Consider the following 22317-nt stretch of genomic DNA (forward strand, 5'->3'; position numbering starts at 1 on the left):
GAACCAAACTCAGTTAACATCATTATCAAAAACAACATAACTGCATCAGGAACAAGAAAATCTTTTAAACTCTCCATGATGTGTGGCCAGAATGAGTGACAAGTATGCAATTCAACCTTATGATTCTAACATTTGATGGTGATTGTGAATTATTACAGATTTATGATATATAGGTGAGTTGAACCTTTATTTCCAGACTCTGCTCTGTATAGATGCAGGGGTTTTATTATTTTCAGGTAATAAGACTCTTCATGAGATTACATGATTTTATAAAGATAAAATTAATCTAATGCCTGGAATCTTCCAATCAAAATGACCAGCAAATGTGTATTTTTGACTTCAGGTACTTTTCTTCAGAGTCAGGAAAGACCTTTCCTTTATAAAAAGGCATTTCTTAAAGTTGGTTAGACTATAACATATCTGCCTTCTACTGAAAGCTGGCTGACCAAAAATTTATCATAAACTATAGATGTTATTTTTAGAAGTGTACTGTCACTTAAATGAGACAGAAAGCGTAAAGCATGAACATTTAAAAGCTTAACGGGTAAAGCATAGGTATGACTAATAGGAATAACATTTAAGTCCATTTTTGGTATAAACTGCTCAGAGCATGTGTTTTAAACCATCACTGATTCTTGTGATAAACAGCACTGCAGGACATCTCACTACCATCACACAGCTCTTTGAACTATTTTTGGGGGGAGGGGGGCTTCAAGCTCAGACAACTGATCAATAATAGTAGGTCTTTTAATACCTTTTACCAGAGGCCCTCTCTAACTACTTCGTAACACTTCTGAGAGGTAAGCGGCTGCTGCAAGTTGGAAAAGTAAAGTGAACTCCCTAATTTCATACCACGAAGGAATGACAGAGTTAAGGTACCTATTGATGATTTTTTTTCTCTTTAAAGATACAAGTGTCCTTCTAAAAGACAGGTATGTGGGAGTCCTAACCTGTGAGAACCATTTTAGATGGCAAAGGTCATTTTTATCAAAAGTAATCCTATAGACATTAGTCAAGGAAAATTCCCAGAAAAAATGACTTCAAATGAAATAAGTCTTGTGGTTTTAAACAAACAAATATAGAAACAGGCAAAACTTAGTCATAAAGCAAAGACGAAGCCACAAAATGAACATTAACATTTCTTTAGGGGAAAATGTTAACTAATTCTCCCTTCAAATTTGACCTAAGAAAAAAGCCTGTTTTACACATCACTTCTGGATAATAGATTTTAACAGAGACGAGCAAAAGACACACCACATCTGAATAAACCCAATAGTATGTTAAGGAATACAAACATGTTGTTGGTTGTATCCTGATTCTAGTAAGTGAAGGAGTAAGCACTCCTATTTAGAGAAGCAAACGTCATATGACAGAGCATGTCTTATATGGCAATTCAAAGGAGTATGATTTTGACAGGAAAAAGAACTGCTGTCAGGCTTTTTATACAAATACTTGTAAGTTTCAGAATAATATTTTTATAGATTCAATGTAGACCCAATTAATGGGTTAAGCTAAACAGTGATAGGGTCATTTTCTTAATGCAGGTCCATAAATGTCATTAGGGGAAATGGCTTTGGCAAACTCATATGTTCAAAGGCTGAAAGAAACGTACTAAGAAAGCAGAGTTGGGAAATCCATGTCATAATTAAAACTTTAGTGAGAGAATAAAAATAGATTTTAAAAGTGTGTGCATGAGTGAAGTGACTTAGAATACTTTCTACATATTAAGAATTTGAAGAATTACCCAGACACAAAAGATAACATTCTCATCAGAACAAGCCAAGATGAAACACCAGGGGCACTATTTGTAGAAATTAAGTGGATGCTTCTGGCACTGAATGTCTGTCTGGCATTTCTGCCTGACTCTTTGCCTCTTATCATTCTCAAATCCCCAACCTTTCCACTGGCAAAGCCACTCTGTTCTCCTCCAAGCTCTGAATGGATGGATGTGGTATGTGTATTTTCTGTCCTTCAGTTAAGAAATCTACTTGAAGCTCTAGTGATGTAAGAATTAACTGGTAGTTCTTTATCTTAGCTAGGCTTAGGTATTTAAAATCTTACCTGTTTTCTTTCAATAATTATTGAATTTCCTTATTAAACATTTCGTTTGAAGGAAATGCATGTCAATTATCTAGGATACACACACATATATCATTTTCTGAAATTTCCACTTCAGTCTCACCTAAGTTTACGTTTTGCTTAAGATGTTTAGAGATCCTGAGGAGCTTCTCTAGGCTAAACTTTATATACTTAAAAAAAAAAAAAAAAAAGGCAAAATAAAGGTAAATGCATGGCCAGAAGATGAGCTTAAATTTTCTACTGAGTTTCTTTTGCGCGGGGCCGGGGGGGGGGGGGTGCGCAATGGAGAATGAAAAAGAACTGCACAAAGGACACTGTCCTAGGATTCTCCTAAATAATGGAGAATAGGCATTTTAAAATTAAGACATAAAAAAACAATACTTTTGGAATTTCAAAGTCGTAGGTGGCTTCCAACAGCTTTGTGTTAGAACAGAATGAAAAAAAATGAATCACTCCCTCGTGAAGCAAAGGCTCCTTCCTTTAAATCTTTACCAAGCTCTTACTCAGAAGATCATAAACTATAAGACAGACAATGTGAACATGACAGGAGAGCAAAGCTCTCCAACATAATATAAGGTTGAAAATGGCAATAAAATACTGCAAATTACAAGCGTTACGTGAACATTAATGCATGTCACTGACAAACAGATATGACTATAGAGAATAAATACTGAAATTCTCTTGAGGTCTATTTACAGATAGAATCTCAGGTCTGACTCGTTTTCCAGGCAGAAACCTACATTAGCAGAAGTATGTAAATTATAAAATTTCCACAGTAAATTATAAAAAATATGGAATTTGGATTTAGGCCTTCCGCCATACGCAGTACAAGTAGCTTAGCCTACAAGGGAATTTTTCCATTTCTAATGTTAACATATAAAGAAAATATCTATCACTGGCTTCTTAAGAAACCACAGAGAGGCAGGTTTCTGGATAGAGATTTAAGGCAAATCAAACAGGTCCACAACTAAACATCCTATTAGGGCTCATTTTCTAGGCATGACTTTGCTTTGTGATAGAGGAATCTTAGTAACACTCTAGCCAGGGTCTCCACACTGCTAGCAGACTGGGGACACCTTTGTGTATCAGACTTTTGAAAGAACTTCAATGATATACACACCATGAAAGCATATATTGGCAATGCTTGATATTTAAAGGAATCCTGCAGTGAATCATTTATCTCCTCTGAAAGTACAAACAGGTTTTCAAAGATTGGATATAACTCTGGGCACATGAATGAGAGTCAAAGATTTCTCAAGTATAGGAGAGAAGATCTCTACCTCCTTCTACTGCGGACTTTCGTTCCAAGACTGAAAACTGACTCCTCCTCCTCTGGCTCCTGACATATCTGAAATCTCCCCTGCAACATGAGAGGCACTTTTATTAGGTATAGTATCTATTAAAACTTTAAACCCAGGGTAGAATTTGCTGAACAAAGTAATAACACTAGCCTAACAGGCATTACCTTAAGGATTTTTTTCCTTTAATATAAAAAGTATAACTACAGTGGTCCAATGTACAAATACAAAAGGGTTCCCATACTAAAAAAAAATGTACCATAATACTGTACATACAAAAACTGTTCAACAAGAATGATTTAAATATATCTGTTCTTTTCCAGATCTGGAAGACACAAATGTAAAGTTCTGCAACTTTATTATTGCTGGAACCTGTGCTCAGGAACACTGTGTTTCCCTTTCTCTTCCCCTTGTCCCAGCCTCGCCTTCAGAGTCCCCTGAGCTTGGATCATGAGCCAACATCATCCCTGAAGATAACCAGAGCCAAATGTTTACTCAATGGAAGTCATTATTCAGTGAGCCGCTGCTTACCATAAACTATGAAAAGCCCAAGTTTTAAGCTCAGCCAAGATTAAATCCAGACGGAGGTCTTTCCATCTCCTGATTTGCTACTAGCACTGCTTTTGTTGGACCCCACTTTGGCTTTTTTTTCCCGGGGACCATGGGGGTTGTTTTGGTGACTGTAGGCCTGGATTGCTAGATCCAAGCGCTCCTGAGCCATTCTGATCTCACGCTGCAGAGTCTCCAGGTCAGCTGGGAGGTTCTCCTCATGGCTGCCATATTGTTGTTCCTGGGCAATGTTGGCCTTGTTTTGCTTGGAGGCAATCTTAGCATTGGACAGTTCGGTGTACTGGATTTGATCTGGTTTGATGGCAATGTTATAGCCAGGGGGAGCAGATGGTGTATTCCAAGTGAAAGGATAATTATAAGCACCCGGATCTTCCAGTTCCCTCCTTTTACTGTTTAGTGAGTCTCTAATTGTCCCAAACCCTAAATGAAGCATCTCCCAAATGTTAAGCAATAGGCAAAGGCCTGTAACACCATACATTATCAGAAGGAAGATGGTCTTTTCAGTGGGTCTAGAAATAAAGCAGTCTATCTTATGAGGGCAAGGAAGTCTGCTGCACACATAAAATGGGTGGACTTGGAAGCCATACAGAAAATATTGCCCTATCAGAAAACCCACCTCAAACACGGTCCTTGCCAGCAACTGCAGCACATAGATTTTCATGAGCCCATCCTCCCGAATCCGCCGTCGACCATCATGCTTGGGTTTAGGTTGTTGGTTCTGCTCTTTATTTTCTTTTTCACTTTCTAATTCCATTTCTGGATACATCATGGGATCCTCTTCATGGTCTTCTTCTGTTTCTTCCAGAGCCCGGTGTTGTTTCCAACGCATTGCATAGGGTTTGCTTCGAGCTGCCTTCTTGTCTGCTTCACCATGCTCCATTTTGGCAATCTTATGAATGGCATAGCCCAGGTACATCACTGAGGGGGTTGCCACCAGGATGATCTGGAATACCCAGAAGCGCACATGGGAGAGAGGTGCAAAGGCATCATAGCAGACATTCTCACAGCCTGGCTGCTCTGTGTTGCACACAAATTTGCTTTGTTCGTCATAATAGATGGACTCTCCTCCTACAGCGGTAAGGACAATCCGGAAGACAATCAATACAGTGAGCCAGATCTTCCCCACAAACGTAGAATGGTTGTGGATCTCCTCTAGCAGGCGAGTCAGGAAGCTCCAACTCATGGTGATTGAACTGGTTTGCCCTGATAAAGACCGAAAAATACCAAAGGAAAATCAACAAATATTAAAATCTTAACAATTTAATTTTTTTATTGATGATATCTCTAGGAACTACTTCTCTGCATACTTGAAATCTAACTTCAAGGCTCATACTAGAATGAGTGTTAGAATAAATAGCATCTCACTCTCTACTACCCTCAGGTAGGACAATTCACCTCAGTCTATGAGCACTTGTTTGGGTCAACAGGGTCCTAGGAAGTCTGATTTGCTTTCATGTCTTCCCTAGTTTAAAAAGCAAACTTTAAACTTTATATATACACTGTTTATACTCTATATAAACTTTACATATACACTATTATTTCATGTCTTCCCTAGTTTAAAAGGTAAAATTGTAGCTATCATTTGAGATGTATTTCTCAGACACAATACTGAATTCTTTACATATACTTTTATTTCATAAGACCTTCAGAGCTTTGTGAGATATAGATAAGAAAACAGCACAGAGGTGTAGCTATTTGGTCCAGTCACAGTAAGACTATCACTGAGAACATAATGGAGATGCTTGGGCTGGACTCCATTGTGAAGAGGTACCTTATTAGAAAACTTAAATTTTGGACCTGGTGACAAACTATTAAAAAGAATTAAGGAGATGGTATAGCTGCAAATAACTGGCAGTGATCAAGAACTAAAACAAAAGACAGAAAAGAACTAGGAAGACACTCCCTAGCTAGGCTGCAAAGCATAGCAGATTCTAGGATTCTGTATTATATTTCTGTATTTTGCTTATGGTAGATGTTAAAAAATGTTTGCAATTGAATTGTGAGCACATTAAATCCAATCAATAGGTAAATCCATTTAAAAGAGCATTTTGGTTTTTTTGTGTGTGTGTGAGGAAGACTGGCCCTGAGCTAACATCTGTTGCCAATCCTCCTCTTTTTGCTTGAGGAAGATTGTCCCTGAGCTAACATCTGTGCCAATCTTCCTCTACTTTGTATATGGGACGCCACCACAGCATGGCTCGACAAGCAGTATGTAGGTCCACACCCAAGTTCCAAACCCGTGAACTCCAGGCTGCTGAAGCGGAGCATGCAAACTTAACCACTACACCAGGTTAGCCACAAAAGAGCATTTTGAAGGACAGTTTTATTTTGAGATTCTTAGATCTATGTCCAGAGTCCTGATAAAGATCATCTAAGTGAGCTAATGTATGTAAAATCTCTAACGCAACCCCTGACACAAAGTACACCTAGCTTTCCTCCTTCTCTCTCCCAGTTTACTTCTACAAATTATAGGTGATTATTAGCATCAACAAAGTTTAAATACACTTTACCTGTTATCTAGAACTTCTGTTATCCAAAATTTTCTTAGAGAAATGATGTTTTGCTTACAACTTTTCCAGCTTCCCTCTGGAAGCGAAAAAAGAAAAGAGGTCATAAGCTTCCTCCTACAGAAAACAATGAATCACTAAAATGTCATTTTCAGGAAGAAACAAAGTTTTCTATGTACCACAGGAATCAACCAGCATGAGACAGAAACAGGCATGAGTTTGAATATCTGTTTCGTTCTCCCAATACATGTGGTAGGAGACACTACGTAACAGTGAGTCTTAAGTCATTTTAGTCTAAGGAAATATGACAAGAAGATGAATCATTCACGAAAATCTGAAGCAGATGAACTCTGGTACCTATAGGAAAAAGCCAAGGCAGAAAAATCGCAACAAGTTTAAGCCAGGTCACTAAAAGTCTGTGAAAATCTTCACCCTGTGTGCTCTACTCCCGCTCTGTTCCTTGGAGCAGCCAAGACCTCTCGTTGGGATTTGAGCAGCCAACTAGGAGCAAGCTGTTTAGTTAAAACACCCAACAGCTGGCTCTCAGTCACTGGGACACCTGTATCTATAGGAGGTGATTTACAGATTCAACTGCTCACAGAAAGAAAACAACTGCATCTGTATTGTGATTAAAAAAAAAAAAAAAAAAAAACCAACCTAGCGCCAGCCCTGATGGCCTAGTGAATACCATGCTCTCTGCTTCATACCACTTTCTCTGATTGCAGCCTGGGGTTCGTTTCCAATTGCAGAACCACACTCCCGCCGTCTGTCAGTAGCCATGCTGTGGCGGCAGCTCACACAGAAGAACTAGAAGGACTTACAACTAGGATATACAACCACGCACTGTGGCTCTGGGGAGAAGAAGAAAAAAAAAAAAAAAAAAGAGGAAGACTGGCAACAGATGTTAGCACAGGGTAAATCCTTCCCTGCAAAGAAACCCAAAAACCAAAAACAACCTAGCACAAACTACTGCTCATTACCAAGTTCTGCCAACTTTGAACAGCTATGGCCAAGAGTCACCCATAAGGTGCCAACTTTGTTGATTTAGTATCATTTAATCTAATAAATAAATGTAAGAGTCTCTGAGTATTACGTTTTATTTTGTTTTTTTGCTGAGGAAGATTCGCCCTGAGCTAACATCTGTGCCAATCTTCCTCTATTTTCTATGTGGGTTGCTGCCACAGCATGTAGGTCCACGCCCGGGGAACCAAACCCGGGCTGCCAAAGCAGAGCATGTCAAACTTAACCACAGGGCCACGGGGCAGGCCCCTAAGTGTCACATTTTCACAGTAACTTAATAAAAAACTTTTTTGGTAAGATACAGGAAAAAAACCTGGAACAATTTCCAAAAGGTCAACAAAGAAGTTAAGAAGAAAAAAAGAAACGAAGCCATTTACATAACATGCAAGTATCACGACTTACATACAGAATCTGACCACACAAAGATCTCACCATAAGACTTGAAGTACAACTCCCATTTCCAGCCCTGATGTCCAACTGAGCTCACCACTTCTCTCACTGAATATGCAAGCTACTATAAAACCACAAAACAAGAAGTAAATAGTATGCAATGTTTAAATGGTGATGTAAGCCACGTTTCCTGCATACAACTCCATAATGATTCACATCCACAAGTTCAGACTCTGATTTTTTCCAAATGACTCATCTAAAGCATTTCCCCCAAAGCCTAAAATTCTATTTGTTCCAATAAGCCAAAATCATGAGTGGAACTGTTAATTAGTTAGAAAATGCATCCTCTACACCTCCATCCATACCAAAGACATATGGATAGCTTTTTAATAATTATTGCTACAAAAGAATTTCTCAACAGTTCAGCATCTCATCCAACAATGTAACTTTTTTTGGGAGGGGGCAGGGAGGAATTGGTTGATAAGCCCTTGAATACTTATGTAAGTTATAAGGCAGCCATTTAAAGGTACCCAGAAGTACGCAATGTATACTGGTTTAGCTGTAGGCCTAGAAAATGCTGAACCCTTCGAGTCTGGTTTTCCATGGGCGTTCATAAGTACAAGAGCACGCTATACCCGTACCTTGAGTATAAGGGATGTGTTTAGTAACTTAACTCCAGCATCTCATAAAATGCATGATGGACAATTTTCTTTCTTAAATAACCATGGGCTTCCTAAACTGAATGGCAGCATCACCACTCTTTTGATCTCATGAGGAGTCAGTAGGTTTTTCTTTGATACTCTTCCTTTTCCAAATCCCTTTCCTCTCCTTGCAAGCATTAACAGAATGGCTTAAATATCAGAGTATACTACTCCAATGGGGTGGGGAGGACAGAGAGGAGAAATCGAGAAAGACAGGCACAGACCGACAGGAAAAACTGAATGAGTAGAATGGTGGTTCTGGAATTAACATTTCCAAGCAGACCGTGTCACTGCCAAGTGTGGTCTCATTGTGTTCTTGCTCCACTAAAGTTCCCTTTCTTCTGAACCATTTTTTTGCTTTGCTATCAGAAACCTAAGATTCAGGACATAGTCTTCTCTGACTTCCCTGCTTCAGCAAACAGACTTGGTTATAGAGTAGGCAGTGAGAATGTGCAATTAATCTGTGAATGGCTCTCATGAAAAAATAAAAATTTCCAAACTCCATCTATGAATGGAAAATAACATGGGAGCATGTGACCGTGTGGTGAGAGGTGGGAGAATGCCAAATACCTAAATGTTTTTTGCTAATTAGGAAAGTACAATTGATTTCTATGTACTTCTATATTTAATATCTTCTTGAATATATCCTTTATGCTTTGGTTGAATTTATCTATAGACAAATTCCAGAAAGTGGTATTATTAGGTCACAGGAAATGTAAATTTGCATGGTTCTTGTTTTGTACTGTCATTTGACTTTCTAAAAAGGTCCTAGTAATTTACAATGTCTAGCAACAAATGATTACAATTTCCCTTCAACCTCATCAGCATTGTTTGTTATGCTACTTTACGAGGTACAAAATGGTATTTCATAATTGTGTCAATTTGTATGTTTTTAATACAGCAGGATACATTTCCTCCATATTCCCCCCTCTTTGTGGACTGTTTCTATCTTTTTGCCCATTTATCTGCAGAATGTGTCCTTAATATAGTACAGACATTAACCATTTGACATTTAATACAAACACCTCAGTCTATTGTCTTCCTTCAAATTTTATGATTTTTATATAGTCACATCAGTCAATTTCTGGAATAAATTAAAAGGTAGAAAAGTTATTCTTTCTAGGATTGCTTTTTAGATAAAGAATACTGCAATTCATAGTAGTCCATAATTCAAAAGGATTCACACATACACAAAGAAAATACATACTGTACCCATGTTTGCTTATATAACACTTACTGGACAGAAAGCAAATGTGCTATTTTTAGTCCGTTTTCCACATAACTAAAGTTACAAATTTACCTTGTCTTGCACTAGAAAATATAATTTAAAAAATTAGTTGATATCAACATGGTAATATATTACGTAAATCCTTCCCAAATTCTTTATATTTAAAGAGTTTTCTATTAGTTATACCTAACAAGATCAAGTCAAAGTTCACTGCATTTTTCTGTAAAATAGAACTAACAGGATTTTTGAGGATTAAGTGTCAAGCACAGGGCCGGCCCCGTGGCTTAGCAGTTAAGCGCACGTGCTCCGCTGCTGGCGGCCCGGGTTCGGATCCCAGGCGTGCACCGGCGCACTGCTTCTCCAGCCATGCTGAGGCCACGTCCCTCATGCAGCAACTAGAAGGATGTGCAACAACGACATACAACTATCTACTGGGGCTTTGGGGGAAAAAATAAATAAATAAAATTATAAAATGGATCTAATCATATAATCTGCCTCCTGAGATAATCCAGATATTGTGCTTTACACTTTTTTTTTTTATAGTTTTATTTATAAAAAAATAGTGACACCACTTGTCAGGCCATGCTGTGGCGGCATCCCACATAAAGCAGAGGAAGATGGGCACGGATGTTAGCCCAGGGCCAGCCTTCCTCGGCAAAAAGAGGAGGATTGGCATGGATGTTAGCTCAGGGCTGAGAAGCTTCCTCTCACACACACACACAAAAAAACCAAAAACAATACCCAAAAAGAACTCCAAGGTTTCTCGGCAGTTGGGAGGGAAGACTAAAACTAGCAAAAGGCTATCTCCAACAAAAATTATTTAATTAAGAAGGATAACTTATTTCGGCATTGAGAACAGGGTCTAGAGAAGTTGGAAAATTCAGCTCAGGGGACATTAGTCTGAGATGATAATACTTCTTAAAGGGGAGATACACAGATATATACATATGAAGTGCTCAGAGCTGTGCCCGGCCTCAAGGGAAGCATCATTATTACCACTACTACCAATGATGCTGCAACTTTTTATCTTGTCACCTCAACTGGACTGGGAGCCCCTAGACGTTAGACACCACATCTTTCACCTCTGCTTCCCTAGAATCTAACCCAATGGCCAGCTAAATTAAGTGCTAAATAAATGTTTGATAAACAAATGAATAAATGCATTCCTATGGAATCTGCTTTACACTTTTTATTACAATCTCCTCTCTATATAATTTTTTCTCCTAGGTTCCCACTGCATCAGCCTGTCCAAAAAAGGAATAAGCAACCTCATGAGGCAGTGAACCCTGGTTCACTGGACAGTTTAAGCAGAAAATGGGATGTTGTATGGAGTCAAGTGTTAGGTAAAATACTGGGATAGAAATTCATCATTTTTACTGAAAAGTTTTAGTTCCTAATCTGGGTTCAACACCTTTCAGGAAACCTTTTGCTTACTTCCCCTAGTTGTCTCCCTTTCCCATTTCTCTTCAAAACCTATACCTTAAATCTCCAATCCCAGCTCAATTCCAAATTTTCAGACGCTTTTACATTCTTCTTCACTGAGGAAAATAAATGCCAACAGATGGAAATGCTCTCAACTCTCTTCTCTTCCTGTTTAAAAACCAGACAAAATATATGAAACAATAGTTATCAGACATTAGACAACAGGCAGCACAAGACAGGGATCCCTGAGAGCAGGGAAACCAAGAGGTGAGACCTCTGATTGCCCCACCTTACTGCAAGCATGGAGAGAGTTTCTAGGCTGCAAAGCAAGTAGGGGGAACCCAAATAGAGCCTGGCACACTCACTGAATTGAGGAGACAGAGGACAGAATTTAGAGAGGCCAAGGTAGCTAGAATTCATAGGACAGAGTACTAGAGAGGAGAGAGCTGCAGAGAGAGCAAGCTCTGGAGATCTGCAAAGGTTCCCCTCAATCTTCAACTGAGTACTGATTAGCGAATGTAGGTGAGGAAATTACCCAAGGAAGGGACAAGAACTAGGAGAGAACATGCAGTACAACCCTCAGATATCACACAGGGCCAGGAATAATTTGTGTTCCCATTAGTCAGAGGGGAAAGACATCCTAATACATGAGGCATCAAATAGAGTACTCAGAAAAGTATTGCCTCAGAAGCATGGGGAAATTAGTGCTTGACTAAAGGTTGTTCTGCCACCCTCCCCCCAACGAAGTTTAAAAGTAAGCCTCGGGGCTGGCCCAGAGGCATAATGGTTAAGCTCGTGTGCTCTGCTTTGGCAGCCCGGGGTTTGCAGGTTCGGATCCTGGGTGTGGACCTATGCACCGCTCATCAAGCCACGCTGTGGCAGCATCCCACATACAAAATAGAGGAAGATGGGCACAGATGTTAGCTCAGAGCCAGTCTTCCTCAAAAAAAAAAAAAAAAAAAAGCAAGCCTCAAAGAATCAAACTGTTTTAAGAACTTAAATGAGTCCAGAACAAAGTTCAAAAATATTTAAAGAATACAAAAAACAAAAACCAGAACCCAACAACATAAAATTCACAAGTTTGGCACCCAATAAAAAATTACCAGGCATACAGGAAAATATGACCCATGAGAAAAAAAATCAATCAATAATAACAGACCTAGCAATGATACAGCTGGAATTAGTAGACAAGAACATTAAAATAGCCATTGTAAACGTATTCCAGGGGCTGGCCAGGTGGCGCAGTGGTTAAGTTTGCGCCCTCGGTTCGCTGGTTTGGATCCTGGGTGCGGACCTACTCACCACTAATTAAGCCATGCTGAGACGGCATCCCACATAGAACTAGAAGGACCTACAAGTAGGATATACAACTATGTCCTGGGGGCTCTGGGGAGAAAAAAAGAAAAAAGGAGGAAGATTGGCAAGTCTGACGTTAGCTCAAGGCCAATCTTCTTCTTCTTCAAAAAAAAAAAAAAAATTCTACATGTTCCAGAAGGTAGAAGAAAGCATGAACAAGATAAAGAGAGACATGGAAGATATAAAAAAGACTGAGGGGCTGGTCCAGTGGCGTAGCAGTTAAGTTCGCATGTTCTGCTTCGGCAGTGGCCCAGGGTTTGCCGGTTCAGATCCTGGGCGTGGACTCATCAACACTCATCAAGCCATGCTGAGGCAGCGTCCCACATAGAAGAACTACAACTCTGCAACTATGATATACAACTATGTACTGGGGCTTTGGGGAGATAAAAAAAAAAGAGCAAGATTGGCAACAGACGTTAGCACAGGGCCAATGTTCCTCCAAAAAAAAAAAGAAAAGACTGAAATTGAACTTCTAGAGATGAAAATTACATCTGAGATGAGACAATGCTTAAGATTTAAAACTTGAAGGCACAGCAACAGAAACTATCCAGAATAAAACAGAGAGGAAAAAAACAGAAAAGAAACGAACGGAGCATCAGGGAGCTGTGAAACAACTAAGCCGACTATGGTAAGTTAAAGATGGATACAGTAGGGCCAGCCCCGTGGTTAAGTGCGCGCGCTCCACTACTGGTGGCCTGGGTTCAGATCCCGGGCGTGCACTGACGCACCGCTTGTCCGGCCATGCTGAGGCCACGTCCCACATAGAGGAACTAGAGGAATGTGCAACTATGACATACAACTATCTACTGGGGCTTTGGGGAGAAAAAGGAGGAGGATTGGCAATAGATGTTAGCTCAGGGCCGGTCTTCCTCAGCAAAAATAGAGGAGGATTGGCATGGATGTTAGCTCAGGGCTGATCTTCCTCACAAAAAAAAAACAAAAACCAAAAACCAAAATAAATAAAGATGGATACAGGGCCGGCCCCGTGGCTTAGCGGTTAAGTGCATGTGCTCCACTGCTGGTGGCCTGGGTTCCATCCCAGGCGTGCACCGACGCACCGCTTCTCTGGCCATGCTGAGGCTGCGTCCCACATACGGCAACTAGAAGGATGTACAGCTATGACATACAACTATCTACTGGGGCTTTGTGGGAAAAAATAAATAAATAAAATTATTATAAAAAAAAAAAAAAGATGGATACAGCAAACCCTAAATCAATCACTAAAACAACAAAACAATGTTACAGCTAATACTCCAACAAAGATAATATGGAATCATGAAAAACAGATGCGACAAAGAGAAGATAAATAGGTAGATGGTAGATTTAAACCCAACTATATCAATAATCACATTAAACGTAAATGGTCTAAATATTCCAATTAAAAGGCAGAGATTGTCAGACTGGATTATATAAACAAGATCCAACTATAAGCTGCCTATAAGAAATCCACTTTAAATATAAAGCCACGAAGAGATTAAGAGCAAAAACATGGAAAAAGGTGTAACATGCTAACAATAATCAAAAGAAATCTAGAGTAACTATATATTAATATCAGACAAAGTAGATCTCAGAACAAGGAATATTACTGGAAATAAAGAAGGTCCTTTCATAATGATAAAGGGGTCAATTCACCAGTAGGACATAAAATTCCTAAATGTTTATACATATATTAACAGATCTTCAAAAGAGATGAAGCAAAAATTATAGAACTAAGAGGAGCAACAGACAAACCCACAATTAATAGTTGGAGATTTCAACACCCCTCACTCAATAATGCATAGAACAAAGAGAGAAAAAACAGTAAGCATATAAAAGACAATACTACCAACCACTTTGAGTAAACTGACATTTAGAGTACATCTCTACCCGACAGCAGAAGAATTCACATTTTTCCCCAAGGACACAGAGAAAATTTACTGAGACAGACCATATTCTGGACCATAAGGAAAGTCTCAATACATTTAAAATGATTCAAATCATACAAAGTATGTGTTCTGATCACAATGGAATTAAATTAGAAATCACTAAAATTTAGCTATCGTCCTCTGTTCTCTCTTATCACTGAAAAATCTCCATACAGATGTCTTATCAATTGGAATCTGTTCCCAAAAGAACTAATTTTCTTTTCCTCTTCCCCTACATCCCCCAAATTTACCTCCTACATTTCCATTATCAATTAACAGCACTGTGAAAGCAAAGCTATTTTTTTCAGAAAGCAATCCTTATGTTCCCTATAAAACAAACAACAAAACACAATTCAGGATTTACTGAACACCTATGTGCCAGGAACTAACTATACTGGGTGTTCATTTCCTCACAAAATCTTATCTTTGAGATAAGAAACAAGTTCAGAAAAGTTAAGTAACTTGGTCAAGTCACAGCTACTGGCATAGGTTGGTTCAACAGGTTAGTTTAACTTTCAAGTCTTCTGTTTTCACTATGTTATCTTCTCTTAACTCCAATATCCAATAAGCCATCAATCTATGAATTATTACTTTATGATGCTCTCAAACACATCATGTGCACCTGAATCTGGGTATCTGAAATATCTGAAGAATTGAAAACTATCTAATGAAAATTATGTAAATGACTAATAACTGATGATGAGTAGTGAATAAACTAGGGTAACATCCACGTGATGGAATGGTACACATACCAACATGTCTTCATACCACCAATCTACCAAAACTACTCTTGCCACTGATAAGTTCTACACTGCCAAATTCAGTGGTCAATTCTCTCAGTCAACCTTTTAAGCCATATTTGATACAACTGATAACTCCTTTGTCCTTGAAATATTTCTTCTTTTCACTTGGCCTCCCTGATACCATACTCTCCTGGCTATTATTTCCCAGTTTCTATTTCAGTCTCTTTCTCCTTTTCCAAACTTCTAAATGTATATCCTGATTTTTATCCTATCTTATTAGCCTATCCTTTTTAATGTTCTTTGCTGGTTCCTCCACCAGAATTCAAGCCATAAATGATGTCCCATTTACTCTAACATCTCCCTTGAACTTCAGACCTGAAATTTAACATACCCCAAACCAATCCTCCCATCCTCCAAAGACCTACTCCATCTTCAGTTTTCCCAATCTCAGTAAATGGCTCTACCACATTCATGCAGTTTCTTGGGCCAAAACCTTCAAGTCAACCTCACTCCTTTTTCTCACTCCATAGCCAAACCATCAGCAAATTCTGTCAGTTCTATGTTCAAAATATATCCACAGTCTAACCACTTCTTTCCACCTCCACTGCTATCACTCTGATCCAAGTCACTTTCATCTGTAACCAGATTATTGTAAAAGTCTTCTAACTGGTTCCCTAGCTTAGGCTCTTATCCCTCTCAAAACTATACTCCCAAAAGCAACCAGAGTAAAGCTTTTAGGAAGTAAGTCAAGAAGGAAGGAAGTCATCATGTCCCTCTTCTGCTCAAAACTCTCTTGGAATAAAACCCAAGCTCTTTACTGCAGTCTACAATGCCCTTTATCATATAGCCACCAGTTCACTTTCTGGTCTCATCCCCTTCCATTCTCCCTCTTGCTCATTCTGATTCAGGAATACCTGCATCCTCACTGTTCCTCGGATCACACCAAATATGCCATGCTTTTGCCTCAAGACTTCTGCGCCAGGGGCCAGCCTGGTGGTGTAGTGGTTGGGTCTGCGCGTTCTGCTTCAGCGGCCCAGGGTTCACAGGTTCAGATCCCAGGCGCGGACATACGCACCACTCATCTAGCCATGCTGCAGAGGCATCCCACGTACAAAATTGAGGAAGATGGGCATGGATGTTGGCTCATGGCTGATCTTCCTCAGCAAAAAGAGGAAGATTGACAGAGGTTAGCTCAGGGCCAATCTTCCTCACCAGAAAAAAAAAAAAAAGACTTCTGCACTTGCTATTTTCACTGCTTTGAACACTCGTTTCATAGATATTGGTAGGACTCTCACTTCATTCAAGTCTTTGCTCAAAAGTCACCTCAAAAGTCACTTTCCCCAGACCACTTCCCTCTACATTAACATCTGTCATTCCCCAGACCCTTTACTCAGCTTTAATTTTCGTTATAGCACTTAACTCTCACATAATATATATGTAATTTTTATTATATAATTTTATTTATAGAATGTAAGCTTCCCAAGGGGCAGGATTTTGTTCTTTTATCCCCAGTATCTAAAACCCCATGGCCTGGCAAATAATGGTAGGTTCTCAATAAACATCTGTTTAGTAAATAAATTCAAACATTTAGAAAAATGTTCATGATATATTAACTGAAAACAATAGGATACAAAATAGAATTATCCCAATTTTGTGAAAACAAATAAAATTTATGCATTAAAAACCCCTAGAAGAAAAACTAAACTTTAAAAAAAAAAACCAAGAGGCTATAAACTAATATCTATCCTATATTCTTCCTTCTTCAGCCTGTCTCCTACATCTCCACTAGAATTCTCTCTCTAAAACGGATTTGTGTTACTCCTTTCCTGAAAAGCTAATGGAGGTGGGCTCCACAAACCAGTGGGGCTAAGAGGGACCTTTTAATTAATGGTGTTTGGGCAACAGGATAACCATCTGGAAAAAAAGATAAAAGAAGAATTCATACCTCACAGATATCTAGATAAATCTCAAATAGATCAAGTATTTAAATATAAAAACTGAAACCATAAAAAACATTAGAATAAAACACAGTTGATATGTGTTATAACTCTGGAAATGGGAAGCAAAAAAAAGATGAATTTGAGTACAAAAAAATAAAGTGTGTTTGGTTAAAAAAACAAAACAAAACACCATAAGCAATACTGAAAAACAGTGAACTGAGGAGAAAGTTCTTAGTAACTCTTTTATAGGCAAAGAGCTAATCCCCCTAATACATAGAGTCCCCCCTCCCCCCCAAAAAAACAACCAAAAATCCAACAGAAAATGGGCAAGGGACACAAACAGACATTCCACAGAAAAAAAACCACACACACAAATTCCCTTTAAAAAAGATGCACAACACAGATGAACTTTGAAAACATAATGTGAAGTGAAAGAAGTCAGACACACAAAAAAGCCACATATTGTATGATTCCATTTATATGAAATGTCCAGAATAGGCAAATCCATAGAGACAGAAAGTAGATTAGTGGCTGCCAGGGGCTCTCAGAAATGGGATGTAACTATTAATGAGTATGAGGTATCTTTTTGGGATAACGAAAATGTTCTGGAATTAGATAGTGGTAATGGTTACACAACTTTGTGAATATACTAAAAACCACTGAATTATACATTTCTAAAGGATGAATTTTAATGCATGTGAATTATATCTCAAAAATAAAACAAACTACTTTGAGATACAATTCTCTTAGCACACTGGCGAAAATCCAAAAGTTGAGAAGGTTGTGGAGAAACAGGCGTTCTCATACATTGTTGATGGGAGTGCTACAACCTCTGATGGCAATTAGGCAATATCTAATAAAATTAAAAATGCATCTATCCTTTGACCCACTAATCTCACTTTTGGGAATAATCACACTATAGCACTGTTTTTATAAATAACTCAAATGTCCACTGTCAAGAGAATGGCTAAATGCACTATGGTTTATCTACACAGTAGAATATCATGTGGGTGTAAAAAATAATGAAGAATGCTCTCCTTGTATGGAAAGATATCCAAGATATTTAATTAGTGAAAATAGCAGGTCTATGAGTGTATATATTATAGGCCTTTTACATAAGGAGAAAAAAAATCTGTTTTTGCTTATATTTCTATAAAGAAACACAAGGATACATTAAAAAAAAAAACCTAATAAAAGTGGGAGAGGAGACTGAGGAGGATGGGGTAGGATCAAGACTTTTGATTATATATCTTTTTATACTGCCTTGTTTTTTGAACCAAATAAATATATTGCCTTTTTATTTTTATTTTTTTTTGTGAGGAAGACCAGCCCTGAGCTAACATCCATACCAATCCTCCTCTTTTTGCTGAGGAAGACCGGTCCTCAGCTAACATCTATTGCCAATCCTCCTCCTTTTTCCCCCCAAAGCCCCAGTAGGTAGTTTTATGTCATAGTTGCACATCCTTCTAGTTGCTGTATGTGGGACAGCGCCTCAGCATGGCCTGACAAGCGGTGAGTCAGTGCCCGCCGGGTATCTGAACCTGGGCTGCCAGCAGCGGAGCGCACGCACTCAACAGGTAAACCACAGGGCCCGCCCCTATATTGCGTTTTTTTTTTTTTTTTTTTGGGAGGAAGACCAGCCCTGAGCTAACATCCAATGCTAATCCTCCTCTTCTTTGCTGAGCTGGCCCTGGGCTAACATCCGTGCCCATCTTCCTCTACTTTATACGGGAGGCAGCCACAGCATGGCTTAACAAGTGGTGCGTCGGTGCGCACCCGGGATCCGAACCAGCGAATCTCAAATCTCGGGCCACCCCAACGGAGCGCATGCACTTAACCGCTTGCGCCCCCGGGCCGGCCCCTATATTGCCTTTTTAAAGAAAACATCCCTAAAGGTATTCCATGCCCTATAGAATAAAGTCTGCTCGAGATTTTAAAAAGTTTACAAAAGGATTTTTTAAAAGTTAAAAAAACTATTTTTCAAAAATTAAATGTTCTACAGAAATGTTCATCTTAATTTGTTCTACTTCAAATTTTAAAATATAATATTTACATTTTACATCAATTTACACTATCCATTTTCACATATGCGTTTGTTTTTCCCTCCATTAAACTCACTTCCCCTGGACATCCTCACGGTTTACTCTCACTTCAGTTATGCTTCTCTTCAGATGTCACCTCCTGTGGTGGTGAGGCCTTCTTCCCTGACTACCTACCTATAATAATATCCTTCCATCACTCTCTATACTCTTATCCTGCCTTTTTCCTTCAGAGCATTTAACACTACCTAACACATTTTTTATTTGCTAATTTGTTCATTGTCACCCCAATAGAATTTAAGAAAGGACTTTGTTGTTGTATCCCCAGCACTGAGGCCAACTATTCACTGAGTGATTTAACAAATTTGAACCTCTGCTCATTGATTTTCCTCCACTTTAAATTCTCTTTCCAGGGGCCGGCCTGGTGCCGCAAGCGGTTAAGTGTGCGCGCTCCACTGCAGCAGCCCGGGGTTCACTGGTTCGGATCCCGGGCGTGCACCAACGCACAGCTTGTCAGGCCATGCTGTGGCGGCGTCCCATATAAAGTGGAGGAAGATGGGCAGATGTTAGCCCAGGGTCAGTCTTCCTCAGCAAAAGAGAGGAGGATTGGCAGATGTTAGCACAGGGCTGATCTCCTCACAAAAAATAAAATAAAATAAATTGTCTTTCCAGGGGCCCGCCCGGTGGCATAGGGGTTAAGTGCGCGCCCTCCGATGCGGTGGCCCGAAGGTTCGCAGGTTCGGATCCCGGGCGCACACCGACACACTGCTTGTCAAGCCACGCTGTGGCAGCGTCCCATATAAAGTAGAGGAAGATGGGCATGGATGTTAGCCCAGGGCCAATCTTCCTCTCTCACATACACAAACAAAATTAGAGTGAAATAAAGTTATAAAAAAAAATAATAATAAATTGTCTTTCCACAATTTCCTACCTGGAAAAATTTTCATCCTTGAAGATCTAGCTCACTTCAAGTCTCCTTGACCGCCTCAATTATATCCTCCCCAGAAAGCCCCTAATAATTTTTCATTCCACCAATATCAGGACTTAACTCTATTAAATCAATGTTAGCGGTATCAGTTTCTTCTCCTGGAATATGAGTTCCTTGAGCGGAAATTCCATGTTTTTAAAAATTCTCTGAGCCCATAGCACCTAGTATGCTGCCCAGGACACAAAAAGCACTGAATGAATTGTGCTATATTAAACAGAAGATCTGAATAAATTTGTAGGAGGTAGAAAACATAAAACATTGTTCACTAATACAATCATATTTCAAGACAGAAGACAATGAATGGTATAAAAGTACAAAATGTGAAAATACTCAGAGAAGGAAAAGAGACTAATTCCTATGAATTAAAAAGTAGAAGCTGTCAATTACACCTCAATAAAGGTGGGGGGAAAAAGTATAAGCTTACTGCAGAAGACAAGTGGATCTCTGAAGGATGGGTATGGTTTCAGCAGGCAGAGCTGGAGTGAGAAGCAGAGGCAAGGCAGATGGAGAAAATGGTGAGTGAAAAGCTGCACAAGAAGGCTCTTAGACTGGTACATGATGGAGGACGTTTGGGAAGTAGTTGTAGAGAAGGCTGAACAGGGAAGTCAAAGACCAGTTTGCAGTGGCCCTTAGCACACCATGGAAACTGAAATTAAAGCACGTAAATAATGACGAGTAAATGTTCCTCAAATGCGGTCCATAGACCACCTTTAACAGAATTATCCAGAGCACATGTTGAAAATGCCAATTCCCAGGTCCTACCTACACAACTCCCACTCCCAGGCCTACTGAATCAGAATTTAACCAATCTTCTATGGTTAGACATTTAAGTTGTTTACAATGGTTTGTTATAATACTTACAACTTTGCACACAGGCCCAATTATAGACTTAGGATAAATTTCTAAAAGAATTGCTAGGTTGGGGCCGGCCCCGTGGCGTAGTAGTTAAGTGAGCGCGCTCCGCTGCTGGTGACCCAGGTTTGGATCCTGGGTGCGCACCGACGCACCGCTTGGCAGGCCATGCTGTGGCGGCATCCCATATAAAGTGGAGGAAGATGGGCACGGATGTTAGCTCAGGGCCAGTCTTCCTCAGCAAAAAGAGGAGAATTGGCATGGATGTTAGCTCAGGGCTGATCTTCCTCACACACACACAAACACACTAAATAAATAAATGAATAAATTTAAAGAATTGCTAGGTCAATAGTTGCAGAAATTGTGAAAATTCTGTGTATTTGTTACTAAGAAAAGATCAACTTCTTTGTCTACTATCTCTCCAAAAATTCTAAAGCTTTTGATATTACCAAATTACCCCTCCAAAAAGCTGGTACCTATTTATATTTCTACTATCAGAATATGTGAATGTTGGTTTCTTCACTCCCTCACCAATGATTTTAATATACTTTTTAAAAAACAAGGTTTGAGTTAATCTGAGTTTAAACTATAAGAAATTTTAGACTATCACTAATCATTAGGGAAATGCAAGTAAAAACCACAATGAGATACCACTTCACACCCAACAGGATGGTTATCATAAAAAAAAAAAAAAAAAAAGAACAAGGGCTGACAAAAGCTATAGAGGGCCAGCCCCGTGACTTAGCGGTTAAGTGCTCGCGCTCCGCTGCTGGCGGCCCGGGTTGGGATCCTGGGCGCGCACCAACACACTGCTTCTCTGGCCATGCTGAGGCCGCGTCCCACATACAGCAACTAGAAGGATGTGCAGCTATGACATACAACTATCCACTGGGGCTTTGAGGGGTAAATAAATAAAATCTTTAAAAAAAAAATAATAAATAATAAAAGCTATAGAGAAATTGGAATCCTTGCTGTGCACTGCTGGTGGGAACGTACAATGGTGTAGCTGCTGTAGAAAACAGTATGGTTACAATTTCCTCAAAATATTAAATATAGAATTACCACATGATCCAGTAATTCTTTTTTTTTTTAATTTTTATTTATTTATTCCCCCCCCCCAGCCCCAGTAGATAGTTGTATGTCATAGTTGCACAGCCTTCTAGTTGCTGTATGTGGGACGTGGCCTCAACATGGCCAGAGAAGCGGTGTGTCGGTGCGCACCCGGGATCCGAACCTGGGCCACCACCAGCGGAGCGCGTGCACTTAACCGCTAAGCCATG

General features: G+C 39.4%; 1 protein-coding gene across 13 annotated transcripts in view; it reads right to left on the reverse strand.

The window, feature by feature from the left end:
* Positions 1–700: 700 nt before the first annotated feature.
* GJC1 (gap junction protein gamma 1) overlaps positions 701–22317 on the reverse strand; it is a 38503-nt gene continuing 16886 nt past the window's right edge. For 3 of the 13 annotated variants that reach the window (XM_058561195.1, XM_058561199.1, XM_058561200.1), the window contains exons 2-3: positions 6458–6533; positions 701–5150 (exon numbers count right to left, since the gene is read on the reverse strand). In XM_058561195.1, the coding sequence (XP_058417178.1) occupies positions 3949–5130 (1182 nt within the window). In that variant the 5' untranslated portion in view covers positions 5131–5150; positions 6458–6533 and the 3' untranslated portion in view covers positions 701–3948. Of the gene's footprint in view, positions 5151–6457; positions 6534–7111; positions 7306–7906; positions 7989–11272; positions 11384–22317 lie in introns of all 13 variants that reach the window. The other 10 variants (XM_058561196.1, XM_058561194.1, XM_058561203.1 and 7 more) reach the window with 8 other exon arrangements.

This window comes from Diceros bicornis, chromosome 18 (genome assembly GCF_020826845.1).
Source record: "Diceros bicornis minor isolate mBicDic1 chromosome 18, mDicBic1.mat.cur, whole genome shotgun sequence".
Taxonomy (NCBI): Eukaryota; Metazoa; Chordata; class Mammalia; order Perissodactyla; family Rhinocerotidae; genus Diceros; species Diceros bicornis.